Source organism: Panthera uncia, chromosome B4 (genome assembly GCF_023721935.1).
Source record: "Panthera uncia isolate 11264 chromosome B4, Puncia_PCG_1.0, whole genome shotgun sequence".
Classification (NCBI taxonomy): domain Eukaryota; kingdom Metazoa; phylum Chordata; class Mammalia; order Carnivora; family Felidae; genus Panthera; species Panthera uncia.
The window spans coordinates 52,638,215-52,665,823 of NC_064809.1; the positions used below are offsets into that span (position 1 = coordinate 52,638,215).

General features: G+C 36.1%; 1 protein-coding gene across 4 annotated transcripts in view; it reads left to right on the top strand.

Moving 5' to 3' along the window:
* Positions 1-27,609, top strand: part of LOC125920146 (pyridine nucleotide-disulfide oxidoreductase domain-containing protein 1) — a 44,317-nt gene that overhangs the window by 7,574 nt on the left and 9,134 nt on the right. The window contains exons 1-9 of one of the 4 annotated variants that reach the window (XM_049627153.1): positions 3,607-3,693; positions 3,784-3,936; positions 9,111-9,191; positions 14,806-14,925; positions 17,948-18,076; positions 20,135-20,208; positions 23,055-23,215; positions 25,364-25,464; positions 27,203-27,338. In XM_049627153.1, the coding sequence (XP_049483110.1) occupies positions 14,854-14,925; positions 17,948-18,076; positions 20,135-20,208; positions 23,055-23,215; positions 25,364-25,464; positions 27,203-27,338 (673 nt within the window). In that variant the 5' untranslated portion in view covers positions 3,607-3,693; positions 3,784-3,936; positions 9,111-9,191; positions 14,806-14,853. The other 3 variants (XM_049627150.1, XM_049627152.1, XM_049627151.1) reach the window with 3 other exon arrangements.

Genomic DNA, 27,609 nt, shown 5'->3' on the forward strand with positions numbered 1-27,609 from the left:
TACTTCAAAGATGTCAAAAAGTGAAATCATTGCACGGCCAGCTAATGTGTCTCTTTAAATACATGTTCACCTTCTTTTTTTTTTTTTTTTTTCAACGTTTTTTATTTATTTTTGGGACAGAGAGAGACAGAGCATGAACTGGGGAGGGGCAGAGAGAGAGGGAGACACAGAATCGGAAACAGGCTCCAGGCTCCGAGCCATCAGCCCAGAGCCTGACGCGGGGCTCGAACTCACGGACCGCGAGATCGTGACCTGGCTGAAGTCGGACGCTTAACCGACTGCGCCACCCAGGCGCCCCAAAATACATGTTCACCTTCTTGAAGAAAAATATTTCCCTTTGTGAATGCAGTTCCACAGTCACAATAATAACAAGATTTTTTAGAACTTTTTAAAAAAACTTTTTTAATGTTTATTTTTGAGAGAGAGAGAGAGAGACAGAGGATGAGCAGGGGAGGGGCAGAGAGAGAGGGAGACACAGAAACTGAAGTAGGCTCCAGGCTCTGCACTGTCAGCACAGAGCCCAACACGGGGCTGGAACCCACGAACGGGGAAATCATGACCTGAGCCAAAGTCAGATGCTTAACTGACTGAGCCACCTAGGCACCCCAAAAATGTTTTTTTTAAACAGCTGTTTTTCAAAATGTGATCTATACAATAAATAACCTCACCTGAACCAAACCAGAAATTGGTTATATACTTGTGTCTCCCAGGGCTAATGATGAAATTTGAATTTCTTTTCACTTTTAGCTTGATATGTTCAGGTTGGCATGTATATGAATCATTGTTGCTACCAAATATATTTTGATTGAGATCATTTTGATGGCTAGAATTCCAAAATCTCATGTAAACCTGAAAGAATTTTCAAGACTAAAAATGGAAAATTTACTTAAACTTTCATGTAAGTCTGTCTTGGGTTAATGTGAAGTTAAAAAAATAATAATGGAGAAGATAATGCAGTGTTTGTAGTATTTGAAACAACGTATTTTTTTCTTTTAAAAACAGGTAAAATTCTTTGGTGCAACTGTTCTGACATCAGTATTTATATCAATTAAATTAGCCATATCTACTTGATACCCTATTTTAGCATTTTTCTCATTGGAAGGGAATATGCTTTACCTTCTTTATACCTCCATTTATTTTATGGGAACTACAATTTCAATAAACAAAAAAGTATAAATACAAAGCGGTGTTCCTTTTTCTTCCCTTACTATAATAACTAGCTCTGGGAAATATTTTAATTATTTATCAGAAAACAATTTTAATTTCTCTTATCTTCAACATAGCTAATGTTAAAATGTTACCTTATACACTAAAATGAAAAATAGTTAAGTATCAAGATAAGTAAACAATAATTCCATTCCACTGGCCGTTCTCCATTTCCTCCAGATGCTTGAGTTCTAGGCTGTTCTTCTCTTTGCCCATCCTAAAGGGGAGCTAGCTTTCAATATACAGGAAGATCTTGACCCTGGAAAATGAATCTAAAAGTCTTTAGGGAACTCACAGGCAGTCTCATGCCCCACTTAATTACTAATTCATTCAGGACATTTACATTGAGCACTCACTACTAATTGAAGATTGGGACTACAAAGGGAGACTAGTAATAATCCCTAAGATTAAGGAGTTTATTGTGGTGGGGTGTGAGGGTTAGGGTGAGTAACAGGTAGTTTTAAAATAAGGTGATACAATGGAATACTACGTGGCAATGAGAAAGAAAAATATGGCCTTTTGTAGCAATGTGGATGGAACTGGAGAGTGTGATGCTAAGTGAAATAAGCCATACAGAGAAAGACAGATACCATATGGTTTCACTCTTATGTGGATCCTGAGAAACTAACAGAAACCCATGGGGGAGGGGAAGGAAAAAAAAAAAAAAAAAGAGGTTAGAGTGGGAGAGAGCCAAAGCATAAGAGACTGTTAAAAACTGAGAACAAACTGAGGGTTGATGGGGGGTGGGAGGGAGGGCAGGGTGGGTGATGGGTATTGAGGAGGGCACCTTTTGGGATGAGCACTGGGTGTTGTATGGAAACCAATTTGACAATAAATTTCATATATTAAAAAAAATAAAAATAAATAAAAAAAAATAAGGTGATATAAGTCTAAACTCAGGGGATGACAAGGTGCTATTGGGACATACAGAGAAGACACCTAGCTCAGTCTTAACAACATTTGATAAAGCTTTTTAAGGGAGGTAATGACCTTTTTAAGGGAGGTAACCAAAGGTCAGCAAGGATTTAGCTAGGGGAAATTAGTTGGAGGAAGAATATCACAGAAAAAGTTATGTTCAAATGCTCAGAAAAGAAAGAACATACCATATCCTGGGTGCTGCCAGTGCGGTTCAATCTAATTAGAGCACAGTGTGAGTGAGATCATGTGAAAATAAGAAGCTACAGAAGTAAACAATGGGCTTAAAGTACTAGTTCCTCCTCTTAGAAATGTTTTGTTTGGTTGTCTAAGCTAGTAATGGGAATTAAACTCACAATTGAACTACTATTTAATTTGTGAAATTAAGTATTTAATAATTATTCAATAATTATTAGAATATCAGCAAATATATATAATTACATGGCAGGGTTTTCTATTTATCCAGAATGGTTATTTACAGAGTTTAAAGAATTAAAGGGGGGGGGGTTGCAATTACCAGTTTTAGAGTAAGCCACTTAGAGAAATTGTACGTTCTTAATATTATAGTACAACACTATGGAAACATGTTGTATGAGACAGTAAAAGCAATAGTAAATAGCAAAATAATGAAAATAGTGAATACTATAATACGAATATAAAAAACATTTTTAAAAAACTTAGTCATTTCTCAAAACGAATACAACAAAAAAGGTATTAGCAATAAAATTACCTTGGGAATATTAAATTCCTTCACACATGCTATTTACTGGACACTTGGGAGGGATGTTCATTTATCTTGACAAAATGGTGAGCAACTCTCTATACTACTGAAAATTTTAGCTGAGGTCAAAATTGTAAATGGAAATAACTTCTCAGAACAATTCAGTAGTATTGCTTTGCTTTAATGTATCATGAAGAATGTGCTTTCAAAATATCAAATCTTGGTTTGCCAGGCAGAAGGTAGGCAAGGATTATATTACTTATGATATAAGAGTTTAAAATTGACTGTCAAATTCCTCGAAGAACCAATAGTGAAAACTTCAGGGCAGTTTATTTATTCTGAGAGTGCCCGGTCTGTGAGAACTCTGGTCTGTGTTTAGACAATTTGCCAAGCTTCTCTTGGCGACTCATCTTTTTACTTTAATTTTGTTAGATTTTTTCTTTTTTAAATTTATTATTATTATTATTTATTATTATTATTATTATTTTGGTCTTCTCTTTATCATATCTATGTGTCAAAATTCTATTCAGGTGTGCTGACAGTAAAACGAAACCCTGGAATCAAAGAGACGTCTTTCTACCGCGGAAACGAGGCTCTAAGCGGATACGCGAGAACACTAAGTGTGAACTGCTGGGCACCCGTAGCTCAGAGTCTCAGGCTCAGGCCCCGGCACCGGAAGTGGCCGCCCAGCTTGACTTCCGCTCCCAGAGTAAGAACGCTTGCGGCTCGCCCACCGGTTGCCAGAAAACCGCTAGGAGTCTGAGATGATGGAGGCAGCGCGCCCTCCGTTGACGGCGGGAAAGTTTGTGGTGGTTGGCGGTGGCATCGCGGGTGTCACCTGTGCTGAGCAGGTAGGCTGACGTGCCAATAGTTCCGCCTCTTCCCTGACCCCGCGGCGGTGGCACTCAAGGCACCCTCTCGCCCCCACCTTGTCCTTCCAGATCCCGCTTTAGCCGCTTCTTTCCCTCCGCCCCCACACTCAATTGCTCTCAGATACTAGAGACTGCGTGGCGGCCCCTGTACGAAGTTCTTTGGTACCTCGCAAGCTTCGCCTTAGGCCTAGGGAAGAGGAGTGGGGAGCAAGTTGTTGGCAGGTGGGACCCCAAAGCTGACTGAACCAGACTGTGGTGCTAGTTATGCCAGAGCAGACAAGAGGGCTTAAACTGGCAAATAGTTGGTCAGAAAAGCCTCCATTGCTCATTAGCTGATTGAATTCAGCTTTCAGGTAGATGCCAGGTCCTTAGTTCCTAGTAAATAATTGATAAACCCTTACGTAGTTTCCTATACTTTGAACTCCCAAGATGGAAGAGATTTCATCTGTAGTAATGTTTTGTAAAACAACCAACAAGGGATTAAAAGCAGCTGGGGAATGCTTTTCTTTTTTTTTTAATTTTTTATTTATTTTTTATTTTTTATTTTTTAATATATGAAATTTACTGTCAAATTGGTTTCCATACAACACCCAGTGCTCATCCCAAAAGGTGCCCTCCTCAATACCCATCACCCACCCTGCCCTCCTTCCCACCCCCCATCAACCCTCAGTTTGTTCTCAGTTTTTAACAGTCTCTTATGCTTTGGCTCTCTCCCACTCTAACCTCTTTTTTTATTTTTTCCTTCCCCTCCCCCATGGGTTTCTGTTACGTTTCTCAGGATCCACATAAGAGTGAAACCATATGGTATCTGTCTTTCTCTGTATGGCTTATTTCACTTAGCATCACACTCTCCAGTTCCATCCACGTTGCTACAAAAGGCCATATTTCATTTTTTCTCATTGCCACGTAGTATTCCATTGTGTATATAAACCACAATTTCTTTATCCATTCATCAGTTGATGGACATTTAGGCCCTTTCCATAATTTGGCTATTGTTGAGAGTGCTGCTATAAACATTGGGGTACAAGTGCCCCTATGCATCAGTACTCCTGTATCCCTTGGATAAATTCCTAGCAGTGCTATTGCTGGGTCATAGGGTAGGTCTATTTTTAATTTTCTGAGGAACCTCCACACTGCTTTCCAGAGCGGCTGCACCAATTTGCATTCCCACCAACAGTGCAAGAGGGTTCCCATTTCTCCACATCCTCTCCAGCATCTATAGTCTCCTGATTTGTTCATTTTGGCCACTCTGACTGGCGTGAGGTGATATCTGAGTGTGGTTTTGATTTGTATTTCCCTGATAAGGAGCGACGTTGAACATCTTTTCATGTGCCTGTTGGCCATCCGGATGTCTTCTTTAGAGAAGTGTCTATTCATGTTTTCTGCCCATTTCTTCACTGGGTTATTTGTTTTTCGGGTGTGGATTTTGATGAGCTCTTTATAGATTTTGGATACTAGCCCTTTGTCCAATATGTCATTTGCAAATATCTTTTCCCATTCCGTTGGTTGCCTTTTAGATTAATGCTGGGGAATGCTTTTCTAATTATAGTGAATAATCAGACTACACCACACACTACACACACACACACACACACACACACACACACACACATTCCAAAAAGAATCGTTTTGTTGATATAAAGTAAATATAAGCAATCATTGAAGTCACAGAAGTAGTTTAGGAAATCCAAGTATTGTTTTCAAACTTTTAATCTTTAGGTGTGTATTTTCCATGTTTTCACCAAGTAAACACCTGTTATTCAGGTACTGTACTAGGAGCTGAGTAATCAATTATAAACAGAGCATGGTACCTCCTTTCTAGGGACTCGCAATCTAGTGGAAGAGACATGTAAATGAACCATTTCATCAGTGTGTTTGCCAGCTTAAGGGTGTCTGGTGAGTTGACAGGGCATGAATTAGGGGGAGGTGTCCTTTTGTCTCAGTATAGAAAATGAGTAAAAGTTGACCAGGTGGACAAGAAAAACTAGATGGTCCAAAGGGAGGCAAGGATATATAATCTCAGGTAGAAAAGTACTACTGAGAGCAGCAAAGCTTAAAGAACATGGTGCTTGGGGAGGTGACCAGAGATGAAGCTGGGAAGGCTGGTAGAGACCACATCATGAAGTATCTTATTAAGTCTTGCTAATAACTAACAAGTGGGGCACCTGGGTGGCTCATTTAGTTGAATGTCCAACTCTTGATTTCAGCTCAGGTCATGATTTTACAGTTGTGGGATCGAGCCCCATGGCAGGCTACATACTGAGCGAGGGGACTGCTTGGGATTCTCTCTCTCCCTCTGCCCCTCTCTCCTGCTTGTGCTCTCTTTCTAAAATAAAATTAAAACAAAAAAATTTAGCCAGAACTTGCAAGAAGTGAGGTGATTTTAAGCAGTGGAGTAATGTGATCAAATGAAATATTTTGAGAGTTGATTAGCTCCAGTATGTTTGGGGCAGGGGCAGCTGGTTAAAATGAGACTGGAAGGCCAACTGGAAGGTGAATTTAGTGGTATAAAGAAATTTTGAAGCCAGGTATAGCAATGAAAACAAAGTGGGGAAATAACAATATATAAAGAGAAGAAAGATGGAAAGAATGGTAATATCATCAGATATTATGGAAAGTTCAAATAGGGTGATATTTAAAAAAATTTAGTGAATTTTAAGAGTCTGGAGGTGAAGTCAAGATGCTCCTTTTTTCTTTACTGAAGTATTGACATACAATATTCATCAGGTGTACATCATAGTGATTGGCTATTTCTGTACATTATGAAATGATCATCTCAATAGGCATAGTTACCCCTTGTCACTACACAAAGTTATTACAGTGTTGACTATATTCCCTATGCTGTACATTACATCCCTATGACTTACTTATTTTATAACTGGAAATTTGTTCTTCTTAATCTCTTTAACCTATTTTTCCCTCTTCCCCCCAGCCCCAATCCCTTTCCACTCCATTAATAGTTTGTTTCCTGTATCTATGAGTCTGTTTTGTTTGCATTGTTTTTTCGTTTTCCACAAATAAGTGAAATCATGTAATATTTGTCTTTCTTTGACTTACTTCACTTAACATAATACCCGCTGGGTCCATTCATGTTGTCAAAAATGGCAAGATTTCATTTATAGCTGAATAGTATTTCATTGAATATATTTATACCATCTCTTCTTTATCCATTCATCAGTAGACACTTAGGTTGCTTCCATATCTTGGCTATTGTAAATAATGCTGTAGTGAACATAGGAATGCATGTATCTCTTTGAGCTGTGTTTTGGTTCTCTTCCCATACATACCTAGAAGTAGAATTGCTGGATCATATGGTAGTTCTATTGTTAATTTTTTGAGGAACCTCCATACTGTTTTCTATGGTGGCTGCACCAATTTACATTCTGAAAAACAGTGTACAATGGTTCCCTTTCCCCACATCCTCACCAACACTTGCTATTTCTTGTCTTTTTCATAATAGCCAATCTGACAGGGGCGAGGTGATATTTCATTGTAGTTTTGATTTGCATGAGTGATACTGAACATGTTTTGTTGTATCTAATGGCCATCTGTCTTCTTTGGAAAAATGTCTATCCAAGTTTTGCCCATTTACAAATTTTTTTAATAGTAAGTTGTGTAAGTTTTTAATATATTTTGGATATTAACCCATATTGGATGTATGATTTGCAAGTATCCTCTCCCATTCAGTAGGTTGTCTTTCCGTCTTGTTGATGGTTTCCTTCTCTTTCCAAAAGCTTTTTAGTTTGATGTAATTTCTTTTGTTTGTTTTAGCTTTGTTTAACCTTGCCTGAGGAAAATGGCTCAAAAAATATTGCTAAGATTGGTGTTCAAGAGCTTACTGCTTATGTTTTCTTCTAGGAGTTTTATGGTTTTGAGTCATATTCAAGTCTTTAATCCATTTTGACTTTATTTTTGTATGAAACAGTGGTCATGTTTCATTCTTTGGCATGTAAGCTGTCCCATTTTTCCAACATCATTTATGAAGAAACTTCCCCCACTCCCACTGTATATTCTTGCCCCCTTTGTCATAGATTAATTGACCATCTATGTGTGGATTTATATCTGGGCTCTGTGTTCCGTACCATTAATCTTTGTGTCTGTTTTTGTGCCAGTACCATACTGTTTTGATTACTACAGCCTTGTAGTGTGGTTTGAAATCAGGAAGCATAATACTTCCAGCCTTGTTCTTTCTCCTTTGGCTGTTTGGGGTCTTTTGCAGTTTCATCCAAATTCTAGGATTCTTTGTTCCAGTTCTGTGAAAAATGCCATTGCTATTTTGGTGGGCATTGCATTGAATCTGTAGATTGCTTTGGGTAGTATGGACATTTTAATATTAAGTCTTCCAATCCATGAGCATGATCTTTCCATTTATTTACATCTGACTCAATTTCTTTCATCGGTGGCTTATAGTTTTCAGAGTACAGGTCTTTCACTTCTTTGGTTTAATTTATTCCTAGGTATTTTATTCTTTTTGATGTGGTTATAAATGAGATTGTTTTCTTAATTTCTCTCTCAGATAGATTGTTACCAGTATACAGAAACTTGACATGCATTTTCTGTATGTCAATTTTGTATCCTGTAGTTTTACTGGATTCATTTTTTCATTCTAATATTATTTTTTGGTTATTTATTTTTGTTTGTTTTTTTGATTGAACATGCCAGTTTTAACAGTATAGTAGGGAAAGAAATAGAAATTGGTGGAGAAATAGAATTGGTTGAGGAACCAGAGTATGATTTAAGAAAATTCTTTCAAGAAGTTTAAAGTGAAAGAGAGGTTGTAGCCAGAGGAGAATGATGGAAAAAAATAGCAAGTTAAGCCTCTAAATACTGTGGAAGCTACTACTAAAATGGTTTTGTTTTTCCAGAATATACACTGGTTGGGCATTTGGAAGAGGCAGAATAGGAGTTCCAAAACACTTGGGAAAAGTCAGGCTAAGATTCTGAATATTTATGAGTAAGGATTTACTATAATTTCATGCCACTGAAGGGAAATGAAAATACTATTTTAAAAGAAATAAAAGTTGGTTTAACTGTTAATTAGGAAGATATTTTTTTTCTCATTCTCTGAATGACAACTTTACATTGGTATGCAAGATAGTAAGGGATACCTCTTTATATTTTTCTTATTAAGGAGGTTTTTGTTAGTGTTTATTATAAACATATTATACATTTTATCAGTATCAGAGTTGAACGTTAGTCACTACTACCCCATAAATAGGAACAAGACACAGAATAATGGAGACCTTTGGATGAGGAAAAGTGACTTTTTAGTTTTCTAGGTTAATAATAACATTATTAAAATTGCATTATCCCTATCTCACCCCCATGTCATATATATTAATACCTAAAGTTACTTATGAAATTTTTTCTCCCAATTTTTTTTTTCTTTAAATAAGTTGGCTATTCACTTTCCATCAGAAGATATTCTCCTGGTAACAGCTTCTCCTGTTATTAAAGCAGTTACAAATTTCAAGCAGGTAAGAATCCTTTATATAACTTTCTTAGTCATATATATTTTTGTAATTTCAGTAACTTTCCCAGCAGTTAGTGTAATTATAGTTTTTAAATGTTTAAAATGATAAATGTTCTTTTGATGGTCATTTTAAAACCAAAGCCCCACGTTTAGAATTATATTAAATACCAGGGCACCTGGGTGGCTCAGTTGGTTAAGGGTCTGACTCTGGATTTTGGCTCAGGTCATGATCTCACAGTTGGTGAGTTCGAGCCCCAAATTGGGTTTGCACTGGCAGGGTGGAGCCTGCTTATGTTTCTCTCTCTCACTCTCTCTCTGCCTCTTGCTCTCCAAATAAATACATACATACATACATACATACATACATACGTACATACAATTAAATACCAAAAGCACCCAACTGATGTTGAATTCCTAGTCTTGTTTTTCCTATCTTTTCCTCCCACTCAGAGTTACTTTTCAGGAATTTTTAAATAAAGTTCTTTTGAGGAAAAATGCTTTGCAAATGTAAATATGAATACCAATACATATATGTAATTATTATAAGTAGTTGTGTGTGTATAAATTGTGTGTTTGCATATCAGAAGAGTACTTCTCAGCTAAGTTTACAATTGTAGGTAATTAATGTTTCAGATGTGTAATAAGCATCTCAGAACACTTTGTAGTTCCATGAATTTATATTACACACATTATAGCATTACATTAGGAGTCTAAGATCATTTGGGTCTTAGTGTTATAGAAAAGTGATCTATAAACATTTTTGATCTGATACCTCACCTGTTAAAAAGTTTTGGCTGATCTTGTAATATGTGTATATTTATATATTTATAAACTATGTATATACTATAGTGCTCTAATTATGAATGTTATAATGGCTATGCAAAAAAATTAAGTAAATCATACTTCACTGAAGTATTCCTTCTGATACTTCAGTGAAGAATACTACTATAGTTTTTAATACAAGTTTTCCTTTAGATCCTGAGAATAAAATAAAACTTTCTCATGTTGTAAACCCCTAAGACCAAAGGTAATTTAGTGTGATATGTTTTTCCTTTATAACCTTCTTAGAGATACGTAAGATATCTTAGTACTGAGGTATGGCCAAAGGACTTAAGGGATTGGGAGAACTAGAAAACAAATTGTGGCTATTAATCTCTAATGGGGAAAAAAAAAAATCCAATTATAGGCCAGGAGCACATACATAAGAGAAAGATGTTTGGCTGTGTCTTATAAGTGTTTTTCTGGAAGACTTAATTCAGTGTGACTATTCCAGAGTTATAAGACTTAATTTTTTGCTGATTTTGTAAATTTTGTATAATAGAAGAAAAACAATTTTGGATTCTAGGCCTACCTGTTATTTACTGCCTGTGTAGCCTTGGCAAACCTCTGTATCTAAGTTGTTTCACTTCTAATATTAGGATAGTATCTTCCTTGTTTACTTGAAGGAGGTTGGGAGTTTAAGATATACTAATATATGTGAAAATGAATTGGAATAACAAACATTATGCAAATGTCAGTTATTCTTAATATTCAGAAGTAGGAAATTGCATCCTTTTTATCATTTATTGAACATCTATATTATGTATGAGCCAGTGTGCTGAGTACCCAGAAGACAGATTGAAAGTATAGAACATATACCAAAAAGTCACTAATGGTCATCTCTGGAGCTGGGGAATGGCAGTCATGGTGGGGTAGTGTGAGATTTAGGGAAGAGTAAAAGGGACACTTTATTTTATATTAGGTATTGTTTGTTTAATGTTAAAGAACATGTTTTCATGGCATGTGTAATTTCTAAAGGGGAAAAAAAGATTAATAATAACATGTTATATATGGAGTACTTGCTATGTACTAAACACTCTTCTAAATGTTTTAAATACATTAACTTATTTAATCCTTAAAGTAATCCTATGAAATGGGTTCTTATATTATCCCCACTTACAGATGAGGTAAATGAGTCAGTGAGGCTGGGTAAATCTCCAAGGTGTGTATAGATAGGTTTTGAATTCAGGTTGGCTCTGTAACCCTCATGGTTAATGAGTAGCACTTTCTCAGAATGGTAACAAATCTGCAAGACAAAGTTATCATTATAATGTGGTAATTATCCTTATAGTGGCAAAAAAAAATTGCGGTTGTATTGCACTACATATGTATTTATTTTTATAAATATATTTTGAATGAGTGTCAGAGCCTGCCTTTGAGATCAAGAAAGGCTTTACATAGGAGGGTGGATTGAAACTGAGACTGAAAGAATAAGTAGGTTTTGCCATGTTTGCAAGAGGTTGAATGGAGGCAGGCATGTGCCAAGATGATGAAAGTATATGACTATATAATATGTTGTAATAGGTATCAGTTCAGTTCTGCTGGAATGTAAATTCAGTGCTGAACCAATAGTCAGAGGGCAGACCATGGTGGGCTTGTATGCTATGATGTGGAATTGTATTTTATCCAAAATTTAGATGATGCCAAACTTTTGGAGCATTTTTAGCAGGTGAGAACACTGAATTGGAGATATAACAAGTTGGTATTCATCATTGTCTCAGTACCAGCTAAGCCATAGGCATTGGCTGCAACTTCTCAGGGAGAAGAGCCCAATAGTAGTGTTCTATGGAACACCGACATTTAAAGGAAGATCAGAGAGAAAGGAAGCCCTGAAAGTGGGCACCCTATTAGTCTTAAGTCAGAGAGGAAAACTATGAGAGAAGAAGAGTTTGTTTCCCTGAAGCCAAAGATGGCAAAAGTTTAATTAAGTGCAGTGGTCAGTGGTGTCAGATCCAAGGATAGCAGGTAAGATAATGACTCAAAAGTGCCTATATCTAGTAAATTATTGGTGACTTTGAGACAGTTTACACCATTTTCAGAAATTAGTGGGGGGTAACTCTAAAATGACAGTAACGATAAACTTTTTTGAAATTTAGCTGCAAAAGGAGAAAAGATAGGGTGGCAGCAAATAGAGAACATGAAGACTAGCATTAAGTTGAGTTTAATTCTTTTTTTTTTTTTTTTTTTTTTTTTACTGTTGATTTATTCTTAGAGTGAGCGAGCACATGAGCAGGGGAGGGGCAGAGAGAGGGAGACACAGAATCTGAAGCAGGCTCCAGGCTCTGACCTGTCAGCACAGAGCTCGACGTGGGGCTCGAACTCATGAACCACGAGATCATGACCTGCGCCAAAGTCACATGCTTAACCAACTGAGCCACCCAGGTGCCCCGAGTTTTATTCTTTTAAGGTGGAAGACACTTTAGCGTGTTTACCTATTGAGATTTAGAAACCAGTAGGAAAGGCTGAAGATGAAGGAAAGCAAGGAGTCCTGAGGAGATGAGAGATGATGGCATATAGAGCACAGATTACTGGATTCACCTTGAAAAGGTAGAAATGGGTCATGGAAGGTGGACTGTAGTACGGAAATGTATATAGATGGTGGGAAAGAAGTCATAAGAGTTGTTAGTAGTCTCTTTGAGCCAAGAAGTAAAGTGATTTGCTGGGAGTGCTGAGGATGGAATGTGTTTGGGAAGCATTAGAATGGTGAACGTTTAGAAAAATCACCAAGGGGGGCGCCTGGGTGGCTCAGTCAGTTGAGCGTCCGACTTCAGCTCAGGTCACGATCTCACGGTTCGTGAGTTCGAGCCCCGCGTCAGGCTCTGGGCTGATGGCTCAGAGCCTGGAGCCTGCTTCCGATTCTGTGTCTCCCTCTCTCTCTGCCCCTCCCCCATTCATGCTCTGTGTCTCTCTGTCTCAAAAATAAATAAACATTAAAAAAAAAAAAAAAAAGAAAAATCACCAAGGGTTGGAAGATGTTACTTCGATGTTACTCTTGTCACTACATTGACACATAAACACTGATGGTTTAAAAAAGCTTTGGTGGCTAAACTGAACTAGTGGTCGTGTATTCTTCACTTCCAGGCACTCAGTGAAATAAATTAAAGCTAGTAAAAAATGGTAATTTTATTAAATCCTGACTCTTCAGTGCACATCTTTTTAATGTTCTGTGTGATGAGATGGGATGTATGCATAAAACATTTGTTCCACATATGGGGCTAGGAGGGAAAAGCAATTGTGCAGTTGCTGAGTTGTAAGAAGTATTAATTACCTTTTTTGTGGAATACCAATTTTACTTGAAAGAACAACTGACAAACTAATTTCATATTTGGAAAATGAGTGAAAACAAGTGACAGTATTTGTTGCCAGTATAACAAAATTAGAGCTTTTAGGCCAATATAAGAATTTTGGAAAACTCCTATTCTTCACTGTGAGGCTCACGGTACTTAAAGACTTTTCTGATGAGATTGTTTGTGACAATAATGAATGTGGTTTTTGATATTGTATTGAGTTGAAATTAACATGTGGAAGATCTCCATAACTTTGTGAACCACTATTGTCCAGATGACAAATGTGATGTTACACGATCCATTCAAAGTGCAGGATAGACCAATAGATTTCAGAGTAGTAGGGTATGAAAAATTCTTTGATAATGGTTTCAAATTCTACACTGCAACTAATCTTTAAGAAACCACACTTGTTGAGTTTTAGTATAACATCAAAGAAGAATATACAGTTCTCTAAAAAGGCTGCACATCTCTGTCAGCCTGAACTGTCTTCATAAATTTTAACCAAATTAACATACTGCAATAGTTTGAATGCAGATGCAGAGTATGGAAGCAGTTTGAATGCAAAAGCAGGTCTATTAAGACCGGATATTAAAGACATTTGTAAAAATGCAAAACTGCCATTCTTCTCACTTAATTTGTTTTGGGAAAAAAAGTTCTCTTATTAAAAGGATATTATATCTGTTTAACATGTATTGGATCTATTATTCTTAAGTGAATTAAGAAATGTTTTAAATTTTTCAGTTTTCATTTCTAGTAGTTGCAAATATCACTGAGTTTAACTTACACAGACTAAAGTTCTTTGGAGTCCTCAGTCCATTGTAAGAATATAAAGGGAGAGTCTTGAGACTGAAACGTTTGAGAACTCGTAGGGCCATGTAGTAGGTCTTACAAGTAGTATTGAAAGGGTAGCTGAGGTCAAATACTAGTCTGCAAGGTGTGGTCTTTCCACTGCATACTGGATATAGGACTGGAGAAAGCAGGTTGTTCAATCTGTGGTTGTGAGTTTTCAGGGTAATTAATGGTTAAAGACGAGAGCAAGGAAGTATAAGCGGGCAAAACACGAAATGATCTACAATGGAGTCTTGGCTGCATAGGAAGAAAAGTGAATCCAAGAGGATGCTGATGGTTTTGGACAACAGGGAAGAGTCCAAAGACTAGCTCACGATAGAGTTAGTTAGTAAGTAGAGAAAACTATAAGGATACAGAAACAGACAAGCTTGTGTAATTAAAATATGCAGAAGTAAGTAGAGTTAGCCCTCATTTTCCAGGCTAGGAAACTAAGGTGCAGGTACTTGGCTGACTTGCCCCAGTGGTAGGATTGTCATTTGAGTTCAAGTCTTAAAATGCGAGTTAGCCCTTTTTTCACTGTATACAGTACAGTTGGCCAACGTTCTTGTTTTATGAACATTAAGTAGTATATAAAAATAAATGAAAATATTTTCATTATTTAAAATTCTTAAAAGGAAATATTTTTTTGAAAATTTACATTTTCACCTTTTTGATTTAATACAGGTTTCTAAAGTATTGGAGGAATTTGATGTTGAAGAGCAACCGAATACCATGTTAGAAAATCGCTTTCCCAACATTAAGGTTATAGAATCCGGAGTAAAGCAACTGAAGAGTAAAGAACATGTAAGAAGTTTTTGTTTTTTTTTTTTTTAATTTTGTTAAATGTTTGCTTATTTTTGAGAGAGAGAGGCAGAGCACAAGCAGGGGAGGGGCGGAGAGAGAGGGGGACATAGAATCCAAAGCAAGCTCCAGGCTCTGAGCTGTCAGTGCAGAGCCCGACATGGGGCTCGAATCCACGAACTACAAGATCATAACCCGAGCTGAAGTTGGACACCCAACTGACTGAGTCACCCAGGCACCCCTAGAAGATGTTTTTCTTAATGATGGTCCATTGTTAAATATTGATGAGCTTTCCCTGCTTTCTTTTGAACCCATCTGTACCCCCACCACTACTAAGTTCCCTAGCATGTAAAGTTTAGTAACATTGATTTCTTTTTATTAGGAAAATTTATACTATTTCCGAATTTATTGGGATTATATAATTAGTTTGATTTAACATTTTAGGTTTTACATTTCAAATTAGCATTAACATTTACATAGTGTCTGTTGTGTTCTGGGCACTGCAATAAGTGCTGGGATACAACAGGAGCATTACAGTGAACTTGGCCTGGGAGGTCTCATTGTCATAGGGAATATAGACATGCACATGTATTAATTATATATACATGTGAAAAGCACAGTCACTGAAGTATTATCAAAGCTCTGATATTAGGGATTTTGGAGGACCTCACAGAAGGAGAAAATGTTTGAACTGGGTTTAAAAGGTGGGTGAATTAAGAGTTCTTAATTAAGGACATTGTAGGAAAACGAGGTTGCTTGTTCAGAAACCCAAAGAAAAGCAGCATGTGGAAGAATAACATCGTCAGAGGTACTGTGGTGGAGATAAAGAGAGGAGATTGGCAGACTAGGGCAAACAAATAGAATTGTGAAGAGCTGTTTACATCATGCCAAGATGATTTATTTTACAGTCAGTGGAGAAATAAAGTGGAGGCAGGGATGGTAATATATTCTTTTAGGAAGACAGATCTGATACCAGTGTTGAGGATGAAATGGGGTGGAGTGAGTGATAGTGGCCAGCAATCAAACCAGAAGGTGGTTGCAATAGTCCAAACTGATAGAAGGCCTGAACGAAGACAAGAACTGTGTAATTGGAAAGAATGGTGCAGGTATGAGTGCGATTTCTCCTGTAAACTTAGCAGGACTCAGTAACGCATTGGATGTGGGAATGAATAAGGCAGTCGAAGGAAACATGTTGTCAGATGATTAACAATATCCTCAGGTGAGCTTTAGGCAAGATGAGAAGTAGGGTTTCTAGTTGTTTCTCTACAGCAGCTCTAATTTTTCACCCTTATGGGGAAAACACATACATAATACATTTGAAACACAAATAATTTGACAGTAAAAAAATAAGAAAAAGGACTAAATTTTATGAGAAAAAAATAAAAAATCTGAATCCCAAAACTGGAATAAATTTCTAACATTTACAGTAGTACATATCCTATATAACATCCATGTCCGTTAATTTGTAAATTGAGGTGGGCTCAAATGTAGACTAATAAATTGTGAGGGAATTTATATTAGGGCATTTGAATAAATCCAAATGCCATCTATTACCATTTGAAGTGTCCTGTATGAGCTCATGTCTGTATTCTCTTATTTGTCCTTTATATTCTTTGATGAATTAGAGATTGTGTGTTTTATCTTCATGTCTACTTCCAAAAATTTAGCAGTAGCCAATGAAAGGAGTTTTTGTGTTTGTTTTTACAACATAAAATGTAAATTATTTTTTAAATTTGGTCAGTGTCTGTTAATTACTGTTTGTCAGATAAAATTCCCACCACATTACATTATCTTCAGAAAGAATTGCACAGAATTTCTGTATGCGTTATACTGTGTTGAATTATCATCAGTTTTATGTATTTGTTATGCAGCTGAAGAGTTACAGTGGGTAACAAATGGCTCAGTGGGTATCAAGTGCTATCTTATGATTTGTTATGTTTTATAAGTCAAACACATGTCACGGTGTTAATCTCTAAACCATTCCAACAAAGTCTTGTGTCATAGTCACATGTGTGTGTATATATACATACACATACATATATGCTTATTAAAAGCTCCTACTTATGTGCAGATTTCCATTTGATTTTAAAGAATAAAAACAATGGATCACAAATATATATTTTTAGACTCAATAATACTATTAAAAATTAATATAAATGACTTTAAAAGCTAGTACATGTTAGGATTTAAGGTTAATGTTTTTCACTTAATATGAAAATATCCCCAAAGAATATTTGTTTGTGGTTAGGTGATTGTTATTTGTACTTAAGAAGAATGCATGCACATGCAAACTGGGGAGGTAGAGTGGGGGAGGGAGGGAGGGAGAGAGAGATTGAGACATTGAGATTCTTAGAATCTATGCTCAGCACAGAACCTGACACGGGGCTTGATCCCATGACACATGAATCATGACCCTGAGCCAAAATCAAGAGTCAGGTACTTAACAGACTGAGCCACCCAAGCTTCCCAAACACTTTTAATATTTTTAGATTAAGAAGACATAATGTAACCTTTTTACTGCACTGTACTCCTCTGTACCCATAACAAATATTAAGGTATGATGCCATTAGAATTACTAGATCTTCCTACAATAACTTCCATTGAGATCAGAAATATTCATTAAGGCCTACCTCAGGTATATGATCAGAATGCTTGATTTAAAAATTTCTGAATGTTTAGTTTTTAACCTGAGGTCAACATACCTCCCTGAATATAATAAGATTCCCTAAGTTTTAGGCAAAATCTGGTGTGAATGTATGTTTTTTTTCCAGGGAAGAAAGACTGTTTTGCCCTAGATTCTCAAAATGGTTCGTGGCCCTAAAATGATGGTGAATCACTGGGTTGGAGAATGCATTCTCATGTTTACTCTGATTTGCAATTGCTGTAACAACGTATTGAGTGCCACCAAGAGGCAGCCTTAATGTATTTTTTTTGCTTTTGTCTTACTGAATTTTGTATTTAAAATGAAACTGTACCCATGTATAAATATGTTTCTCCTCTCCCCTTCCTTGCCCTGTTTTTACAGTGCATTTTAACAGGAGATGGCAGTCAGCATGTATATAAGAAACTCTGTCTGTGTGCTGGAGCTAAGCCAAAGTTGATATGTGAAGGAAATCCTTATGTATTAGGAATCCGTGATACAGACAGTGCTCAGGTAACATTCTGAGATGGGGCCACGGGAAAGGAACATGAATATTTCATAGACTTGCTTTATTTGAATCAAAGTATTCCACTTACAGTGTTAATTCTTAAATTACAGAAGAGGTTTGTTTTGTGATCCATAAACCAGAAAATAGTTATAATGTTTTATTATTGCCAATTTCAGTTTGGTTGTAGCTGATAATTTTTCCTGTTTTTAGCCCCATGCTGATGTTCTGTGTTCTTTCCGTTGTGCACTATCCCAGATATAATGACTAAGCTGAAGGTTATAACTTAAATTATACACACATTCATTACTGTATTTTGATTGGGAATAGTGATTTGTAGCCTAAATAATGTAGCAATCTTTTTCCACAAAGGTAAGGCATATCCCAAACTTACTGTACTCCTTAGCAAAGAAATTAATATTCAGATCTTTGTGGTCCAGAATCATGACAGAATCCCAGAACTAAAAAATTCATTTGGTTTATTGTTCTGCTCAAGAACCATAGTAAACTATCCCAATAAGGTGAAAACTGTGTGGAACCTTCTACAACTTCTTCTGATAATTTATTGCAGGGCTTCAGGGTTTATTGACCCTTCTTGCCAAGAAGCTCTTCCTGGTTTCCAGTCATAATACTTTGTCTTACCTGTAGCTTATTGTTGTAGTTCTGTCCCTAAGGTGATAATTTTATGTATACTAATAATATTTTATATTCTTGAAATTGATGTTTTCTTTCAATCTTTCTTAATTTAAAACTTTTTTAAAGTTTATTATTTTGAGAGAGAGAGAGAGTGTGTGTGTGAGCAGATGAGTGGCAGGGAGAGAAGGAAAGAAAATCCCAAGTAGGCTCCACACTGTCAGTGCAGAGCCCAACATGGGGCTCGATCCTACAAACCATGAGCATAGCTGTGTTCCAGCGAGGCTGCCTACATACATGAATTCACTGACTGCTTATGATAATACTGTGTGACAGTATTACTCCCAATTTACAAATAGCAAACTCCAATAGATTAATTATTTACCTACACTTAAATAGCTGTTACCAGAAGTACAATATAAACTTATTCCATTCATCTCCACATCCAGTGCTTTTAACAGATCTTTCTTATTTACTGTCCTCAGAGAAAGGCTGACTGAAATTAACTTAAGGTTTTTTTTTTTTTCTGGTAGAATTTTAAACCAGTCAGTTTCAGTGATTATTTATTGAATATTACAATAAGTTTTTGGGTGAATTTAATAGAAATGGTAACTTGACATGGTAGGAAGAGGAAATTTAGCTATTGAGATGTCATCCTGATCCAGTGGGACTATTCTGTACTTTCAAAAGTGCCATAAAAATGACCATGGCTTCCCTAAGCTCATTGTGATAATTTTTTTTAGGGGGCAGAAGAGGGGGGGTAGAGCCATCAATTGATTGTCTTATGATAAGAAAGTAGCATTTTTTTTTTTAATTTAGACATTATCGTGCCTGCTCTTAACAGCTTTATTTACATTATCTTAATGCTTACAGAGACGTAATAAAATATAGTCACTTCTTGTTTCCATTTATATTGAAGAAGCTGAGGCACAGAAGGGTTAAGCAACTTGACCAAGTTACTAACTGGGGGAAGTTAGTAACTCCAGGGACTCTTAACCACCAAGCTGTTGTGCTTCTCATTCCTGTAAGTGTCGGTGTTGAGTGAGTCCAGGGAAGTGCCAACTGACAGACTAGAAGAAAAGGAATAACCCTGTATGTATACAGATCAGTGTCATGTTAGTAAGTTGGTTTGATCAAGTAGTTAGGAATGTGATGAACTAGAGCTAGTGCCTCTTGCTGCAATTCTGAAGTACTCTAGATGTAATGACGTAAAAAGCCAAATCATAAGAGTCATTGCTATAAAGGCAGTTTGTGTGACAGATAGAGGAAAACATTTGTAATATTGGGAGGCTGTTCCTGGCAGAGTGTGAAAGATTTTTGTTCCTTTGTAAATCAGGTAAAATTCGTACAATTTTAAGAACATTATCAGTGAAGCCTTTCTTCAAGTATTGCCCACTATTACAAAACACTATCTCATTTTCTTTTTAATATAGGAATTTCAGAAACAGCTTACTAAAGCTAAAAGAATAATGATCATAGGGAATGGTGGCATTGCACTTGAACTAGTGTAAGTATATATTTTTAAATATCATTTAAACACTACTCTATGACTCATAATTGTTGGCAGACTAGAAAACATCCTGTTCTGAAATTCAAAGATAAATAGAATTGTTTTTCATAGATTTTCAAGGAGAAAAAAATCCATTTTATATTTTTAGCTTCATGGAATTCATAGTTGTAGAAATGTCATTGTAAAACATGAGTTTAGGGAAGGTTTTAGGTCTCAAGGGGTCACAGGTGACTGGACAGATGTGATCCATACATGTGTTTGGTAGGCATGTACTATATTGAAAAACAATTTAAATGTGCACACCTTTAGAGATTTCTAGTCACAATATCTACCCGTTTTATTGTTTACACCCATCCTGCTTCATTCATTTATAATGCTACCTGTTGGGCCCATGAAACCCACAGTGTGTTTGACTCCCTATTTTAAGATGTGGTACTCCCAGCTCTTGTTTTTTTGGAAGTTGAAAAATGTGAACCCATCAATTAATGTGAAATACTATCTTAAAATGATATTTCAAGTTTAAAGAACACTGAGGAATAAATATCCTGCTATGGTCTACAGAGCATTCATTTTCTTTATGATTTTATCTTCCATTGGATGGCTGAGATGGAATAGTCTGGACATTTTTAGGGCAGAAAGTTGAGTCCAACTACAAAGAGGACAAATTTGAATCAAAGTAATGAATTTGCCAAAGCTTTGTCCATTCCTATTCGCAGACTAGGTTTCTGCTCTTCTTTTTGACAGGATAGTGATTCCCAGTGGAAGTTTCTAAGAGTTCCTAGATTGCCTGAGTACTAGAGATGGCAATCATTCTTGTAATTATGAAATTTGTGGCACTGTATGGAGAACAGAAAAAACTGGAGATTCCAAATCAAACAGGTCTAAGAAGGAGGCACATGACAAATTTTCTCCAGCAGCTATCACCAAAAGTGTAATTTAATACTATTATTATTTACACTGGAAAATTTTCTTGCATTCAGAAATGCTCAGTCTTAAAACGTGTAATCCTATTCCTCATTTTCTTGAGGTTGGAGATATAAGACTAATCGGACAAAGCTTATAATTTTGTATTGAATAAACTCTGATAGTTTAAGAAAGGCTGCATATAATGCGATTGTCTCCGCTTAGGTCCACTGAATGATCAGGTGTTTCATCTCATGGTGAAAAATGCTATATACAAACCCTTTTTGCTCTTTAATAGCCCTTGTGTTCCCTTGAGGCTAATGCTGATTTTCTTCAGAGTACTTTTATTTCAATTACTACCTCTGTTTTCTTCTTTACTAGTGTAGGTTAGTCTTTTCTTTTCAGACATTTTTTTAATGATTTCAAAAAACCATAATACTTCACTGTTTATTTTTTAAAAGTGGTTTTAAAAATGAAAGTATTTCTGCTATGTATGTGATACTACCTCCATGGTTATGCATCTCGCTGAGGGCATGGTTCATAGTCTAAGGGCATCTTGTGAGGTAGGACGTATATAGATGTTACTCGCGGTTACTTATAATTGTGGCCTACTAGTCAAGCATTAGTATTTTAAACTATATTGATACTGTGTTATACTATTATATTACTTTAAAATTTTTAAAAAATGGTAGAGGAGTTTCTTAATAAAAACTAAGGAAAGTGTTTCATAATAACTATGTGCCTATATGTAAATTAAAATATGAAATTTATTACTGAATGTGTATTCTACTTTCTGCTCATCAGCAATCCTATGTGATCTGAGCAACATAGAATATTCACCAAATAATCTGAAATTTAGTAACTAAATATTTTTTTCTGCGGTAAGGGAGCAATTGTCACAAAGCATGAATGTCAGGTGACCTGAAATCAGATGTACTAAACCTTTTTTTCTATCATTTATTTATTGATTAGTTTGAATCATTTATTTATTGAGAAGTTAATGTGTTACATTATAGCAGTCTGTGAAATAAACATGGCAGTACTTGGTACCATAAGTAAATGTTAAAATTTCTTAACACATAATATTCTTATTACCTCTATAGGTTCTGATAAAGTCCTAGTATAATTAGGATGACCATATATCCTGTTTATCATGGATGGTCTCAGTTCATCAGTTGTACCAAAACAAGTAATAATAGCAGAAAAATATAATGGACTTCAGGGACTTAGTGAAATGAATACTAAGCAAACCACATTCTCTGTGACTAAACGTAGAGATAAAATAGATCCCCAGGAGTTCCAGCTGTCTCATTAGTGGTGATGGCCTATACACACCATGGCCATTCTGTTCTTTCTTGATTTTTCTGTGAACCGGATCTTTCTTCGGCTGAATGGCTTAGAAATTATTGAGGTGAAGGGAAGGGATTGCAGGGTAATGGTTCCTTTATAACAAAGTTAAAATTGTAGTTAATAACTCTGATTCTCTCCTTTGAGTACACAAAATATTTGTTACCAAAGAGTATGCTATTGTCAATACTGTAACCATATACCATGGATCCATTCATCCATTATTGATTACACTATAACCACATCAACAAAGCACTGCTCACTCCTGGGAACCGTGGGGAACATTCGTATAGTAACTGTTGAAGAAATTGAACCCTTAGAAGTAATGCTCATTGTAATGAAATTTTATTTGATACTCACTTACACATGCTTGTCATTTTTATGTTCTTTAAAATAAACTGGATAAATTTATTATTTATTCTACTTTAGCTCTTATTATCCTGAAAGAGTATTACATTCTTCCTTATTTCTGTTTGCCTTAAAACACTTTCTTTTGCCTTTGGAGAAAACTGTTATTTACAAAAAAAAAAAAAAAAAAAAAAGATTCCTACTCAGACTTTTTAAATTGCTCTGAGTAACTTTATTCCTTTTAGGTATGAAATTGAAGGCTGTGAAGTCATTTGGGCCATTAAAGACAAAGCCATTGGGAATACTTTCTTCGATGCAGGTGCAGCTGAATTCTTGACTTCAAAGCTCATTGCTGAAAAACCAGAGGCTAAAATTGCACATAAAAGAACCAGATATACAACTGAAGGTAAGTATAGCATCTATTCATTAATTCACAGATGAAACTGTTTCTTAGCCATACTACAGTTGAGAGACAGATCTATAGATAATATTTATTTCCTGTCTCCATACACAGGATTTAGACTTTCGAGGATTTTTTTTTTTTTTTCAAAGTTTATTTATTTTGAGAGGGAGAGAGCACGGATGGGGCAGGGGCAGAGAGAAATAGGGAAGGAGAGAGAGAGAAAGGGAATCCCAAACAGGCTCTGGCTGTGAGTGCAGAGCCCAGTGCAGGACTCAAGCCCACAAACCCTGAGATTATGACCTGAGACAGAACCAAAAGTTGGATGCCTAACCAGCTGAGCCATCTAGGAGCTCCTATCCAGGACCTTTTTTTTTTAATGAAAACTGTGTATAATTAAGACTGGAAATTTAAAGTGAATTAAACCAGCCCATCTGCATCTTTGCAAACAGATGGTACAACTGGACAGAACCTTAGGTAATTTTACAAAAAAAAAAAAAAAAAAAAAATGCAATGAGTTAAAAAGGAAATACAAACCTAGATTTTTATTTAAGAGGCTTTTTAAAATTTTTAACTTTTGGCTTATAAAATTCAAAAAATTCTGTAAGTGTTGAGGGTGCTAAAAGTTGACAAAATGTTTAAAAACTGTTGGCTAATTGTTTAATTGAATTATAACTCACATATATTAGTTTCAGATGTACAATAGTGATTCAGTATTTTTATACATTATGACGTGATCACCTCTGTAGGTTTAGTTACCGTTTGTCACTGTACCAAATTATTACAGTATTGACTATATTTCCTCTGGTGTACTTTATATCCCCATGACTTATAACTGGAAGTTCATACTTCTTAATCCCGTTCACCTGTTTATCCTGTGCACCAGTTCCCTCCCCTGTGGCAACCACCAGTTTATTCTCTATATCTGAGTCTGCTTCTGCTGTGTTTTGAGTTTGGTTTTTTTTAAATTATTTTTCTAGTTTAACTTGCCTGCATTTATTGTAAAATTTTTATTGAAGTATAATTAACATACAGTGTTCTGTTATTTTCAGGTGTACAGTAAAATGATTCAACAATTCTATACATTACTCTGCTCATCATGATAAGTACACTCTTAATCCTCCTTGTTCCACACACACATCCCTTCACCCACCTCCCCTCTGGCAACCCCCAGTTCTCAGTTTTTGAGTAGGTTTTTTTGAGTCTCCTTTTTCTTTGTTTCCTAAATTCTACGTATGAGTGAAATCATACGGTACTTGTCCTTCTCTGAGTTATTTCACTTAGCAGAATATCCTCTAGGTCCATCCATGTTGCAGATGGTAAGATCTCATTCTTTTTCCTGGTGGAGTAATATTCCATTGTGTGTATGTGTGTGTACACATACACATGCACACCACATCTTCTTTATCCATAAATCTGTCAGTGGACACTTGAGTTGATTCCTTATCTTGCTTGTAAATTATGCAAGTTCACATAGGGGAGCATACATCTTTTTGAATTAGTGTTTTCATTTACTTTGTGTAAATTCCCAGTAGTGGAGTTACCAGATCATGTGGTAATTCTGATAATTTTTTGAGGAACCTCCATACTGTTTTTCATAGTGGCTGTACCAATTTGGATTCCCACCAACCATGCACGAGGTATCTTGTTTCTCTACATCCTTGCCAACACTTGTAATTTCTTGTCTTTTTGATTCTAGCCATTCTGGCAGGTGTAAGGTGATCTATCTCATTGTAGTTTTGATTTGTACTTCTCTGACTAGTGATTTTGAACACTTTTTTATGTCCTTGTTAGCCATCTATATGTCTTTGGAAAAATGTCTATTCAGGTCCTCTGCCTGTTTTTTTTATTTTGGTTGTATTTGTGTTACCAAGTTGTAGGAGTTCTTTATACATTTTGGATATCAACCTTTTATCAGATCTCACCCTTCATATTGACCATGTATATAGTATGGTTTATATTCAACACTTGATTGAAAAATTACCTGTTCTATAGCTCTATATCACAAAATATTAAAACGATCAATACAGATAAGTTAGTTTATGCTATATATGAGAATCATGACATTGCCTAAAAGCTTGAGAACACAAGTATGCTTCTCTGCCTGGAAGTTTTTTTATCATTTGAATTTTGAATTGAGTTTTATCTTTTCAGGAAGAAAAAAGGAAAGACAAACCAAAGGTAGTGCTGGCAATATGGGCAGTGCCTTGGGACCTGATTGGCATGAAGGCTTGAATCTTAAAGGAACAAAAGAGGTATGTGTTCATACACTAATTAAACATGTGTAGATGGAATTTTAAATTCTTGAACCATTCGTTGAAGACTGGTTACAAATATAGTCCAACAACTGCTAGGTCACTTAAAATCCATAGTGCTAGGATAGAACCAATAGCAGCTGGCCCAGTTCCTTACCTTAAGAGATAAGTGGGTATTTAATTCATCAAAAACTGTTCAGAGTGGCCAAAATGAACAAATCAGGAGACTATAGATGCTGGAGAAGATGTGGAGAAACGGGAACCCTCTTGCACTGTTGGTGGGAATGCAAACTGGTGTAGCCACTCTGGAAAATAGTGTGGAGTTCCTCAAAAAATTAAAAATAGACCTACCCTATGACCCAGCAATAGCACTGCTAGGAATTTATCCAAGGGATACAGGAGTACTGATGCATAGGGGCACTTGTACCCCAATGTTTATAGCAGCAGTCTCAACAGTAGCCGAATTATGGAAAGAGCCTAAATGTCCATCAACTGATGAATGGATAAAGAAATTGTGGTTTATATACAGAATGGAGTACTACGTGGCAATGAGAAAGAGTGAAATATGGCCCTTTGTAGCAACGTGGATGGAACTGGAGAGTGTTATGCTAAGTGAAATAAGCCATACAGAGAAAGACAGATACCATGTTTTCACTCTTATGTGGATCCTGAGAAACGTAACAGAAACCCATGGGGGAGGGGAAGGGAAAAAAAAAAAAAAAAAAGAGGTTAGAGTGGGAGAGAGCCAAAGCATAAGAGACTGTTAAAAACTGAGAACAAACTGAGGGTGGGGGGGGGGTGGGAGGGGGGGGAGGGTGAGTGATGGGTATTGAAGAGGGCATCTTTCGGGATGAGCACTGGGTATTGTATGGAAACCAATTTGACAATAAATTTCACATATTAAAAACAAACAAACAAACAAACAAACAAACTGTTGCCCTTCTTTTTAATTCTCCAGGCACAGAGATTTCTACAGTGAATATACCTGTCCTATTTTAAATTAATCTTTTCTTAAAGGTCACCTCCTGTGCATTATAATATTTTACAGGTTACTTGATAAATTCTAAATACACATTTAATACCTTAATTGGATAAGATGATTTGCTTTTACTCATTTATTAGGTATTTGTTTTTAAATAATTGCTAAAAGGCTATGATATGTAAATACTGTAAGAAGCATACACGGAGTTCTTATTACTTTGTATGATTTCAGCCTCAGGTAGTTTGGAGAGGAGCTGGCTTCATGTTATACCTCATTTTTGTGATAGAAATTATGCAAAATCAGTTCTTCTGCACCTTCAGATTCTAAGTTTAGTAGTATTTTTAAACTGAGCAGCAGTTTGGTTCAGTGAACATTATCTCCTACATACTTGGTACTTTACTAAGGTTCTGGGATATAATAGTAAGTAAATCAACATAGATCTGCCCTCAAGAGGGTTTTATAGTTCTCTAACAGTGGAAATTTTTAGAAAATATATTTGTAATTATCAGTGAGGCTTATCTTAAAAAGCATCCCTTGGTGTTACCTGTCAGTGCAACTACTTGTTCTCTTAAGTTCTGAATGGATTTCTTCTTACTGCCTTCACAAACAGAAATCGAGATTATATGGGGGCATCTAGTGTGTTTTCATTTATATTTTCCATGTTTCTACAAGTGTATTGTAATTTTTTTTTTTTTATCAGTAACCCAAATCAGTCTTTTGGGAAGTATTATTTACGGTAACCATTGTTTCTTTTAGTTTTCTCGTAAGATTCACATTGAAACTATGTGTGAAGTAAAGAAAATCTATCTTCAGGAAGAATTTAGAATTTCGAGGAAAAAGTCCTTGCCTTTTCCGAGAGACCATCATAATCAGCCAGTCACAACTGATAAAGGTAAGTAATTAAGAAAAAATGTAATAACCAGTAATTTAAAAGGAGGAAACTTAAACATAAAAAATAAACATGAGGGGCATCTGGATGGCTCAATCCATTAAGTGTGAGACTTCAGCTCAGGTCATGATCTCACAGTTTGTGAGTTTGAGCCCCACTTCGGGCTCTGTGCTGACATCTCAGAGCCTGGAGCCCACTTTGGATTCAGTGTCTCCCTCTCTCTCTCTGCCCCTCCCCCACTCATGCTGTGTCTCTCCTTCAAAAATAAACTTAA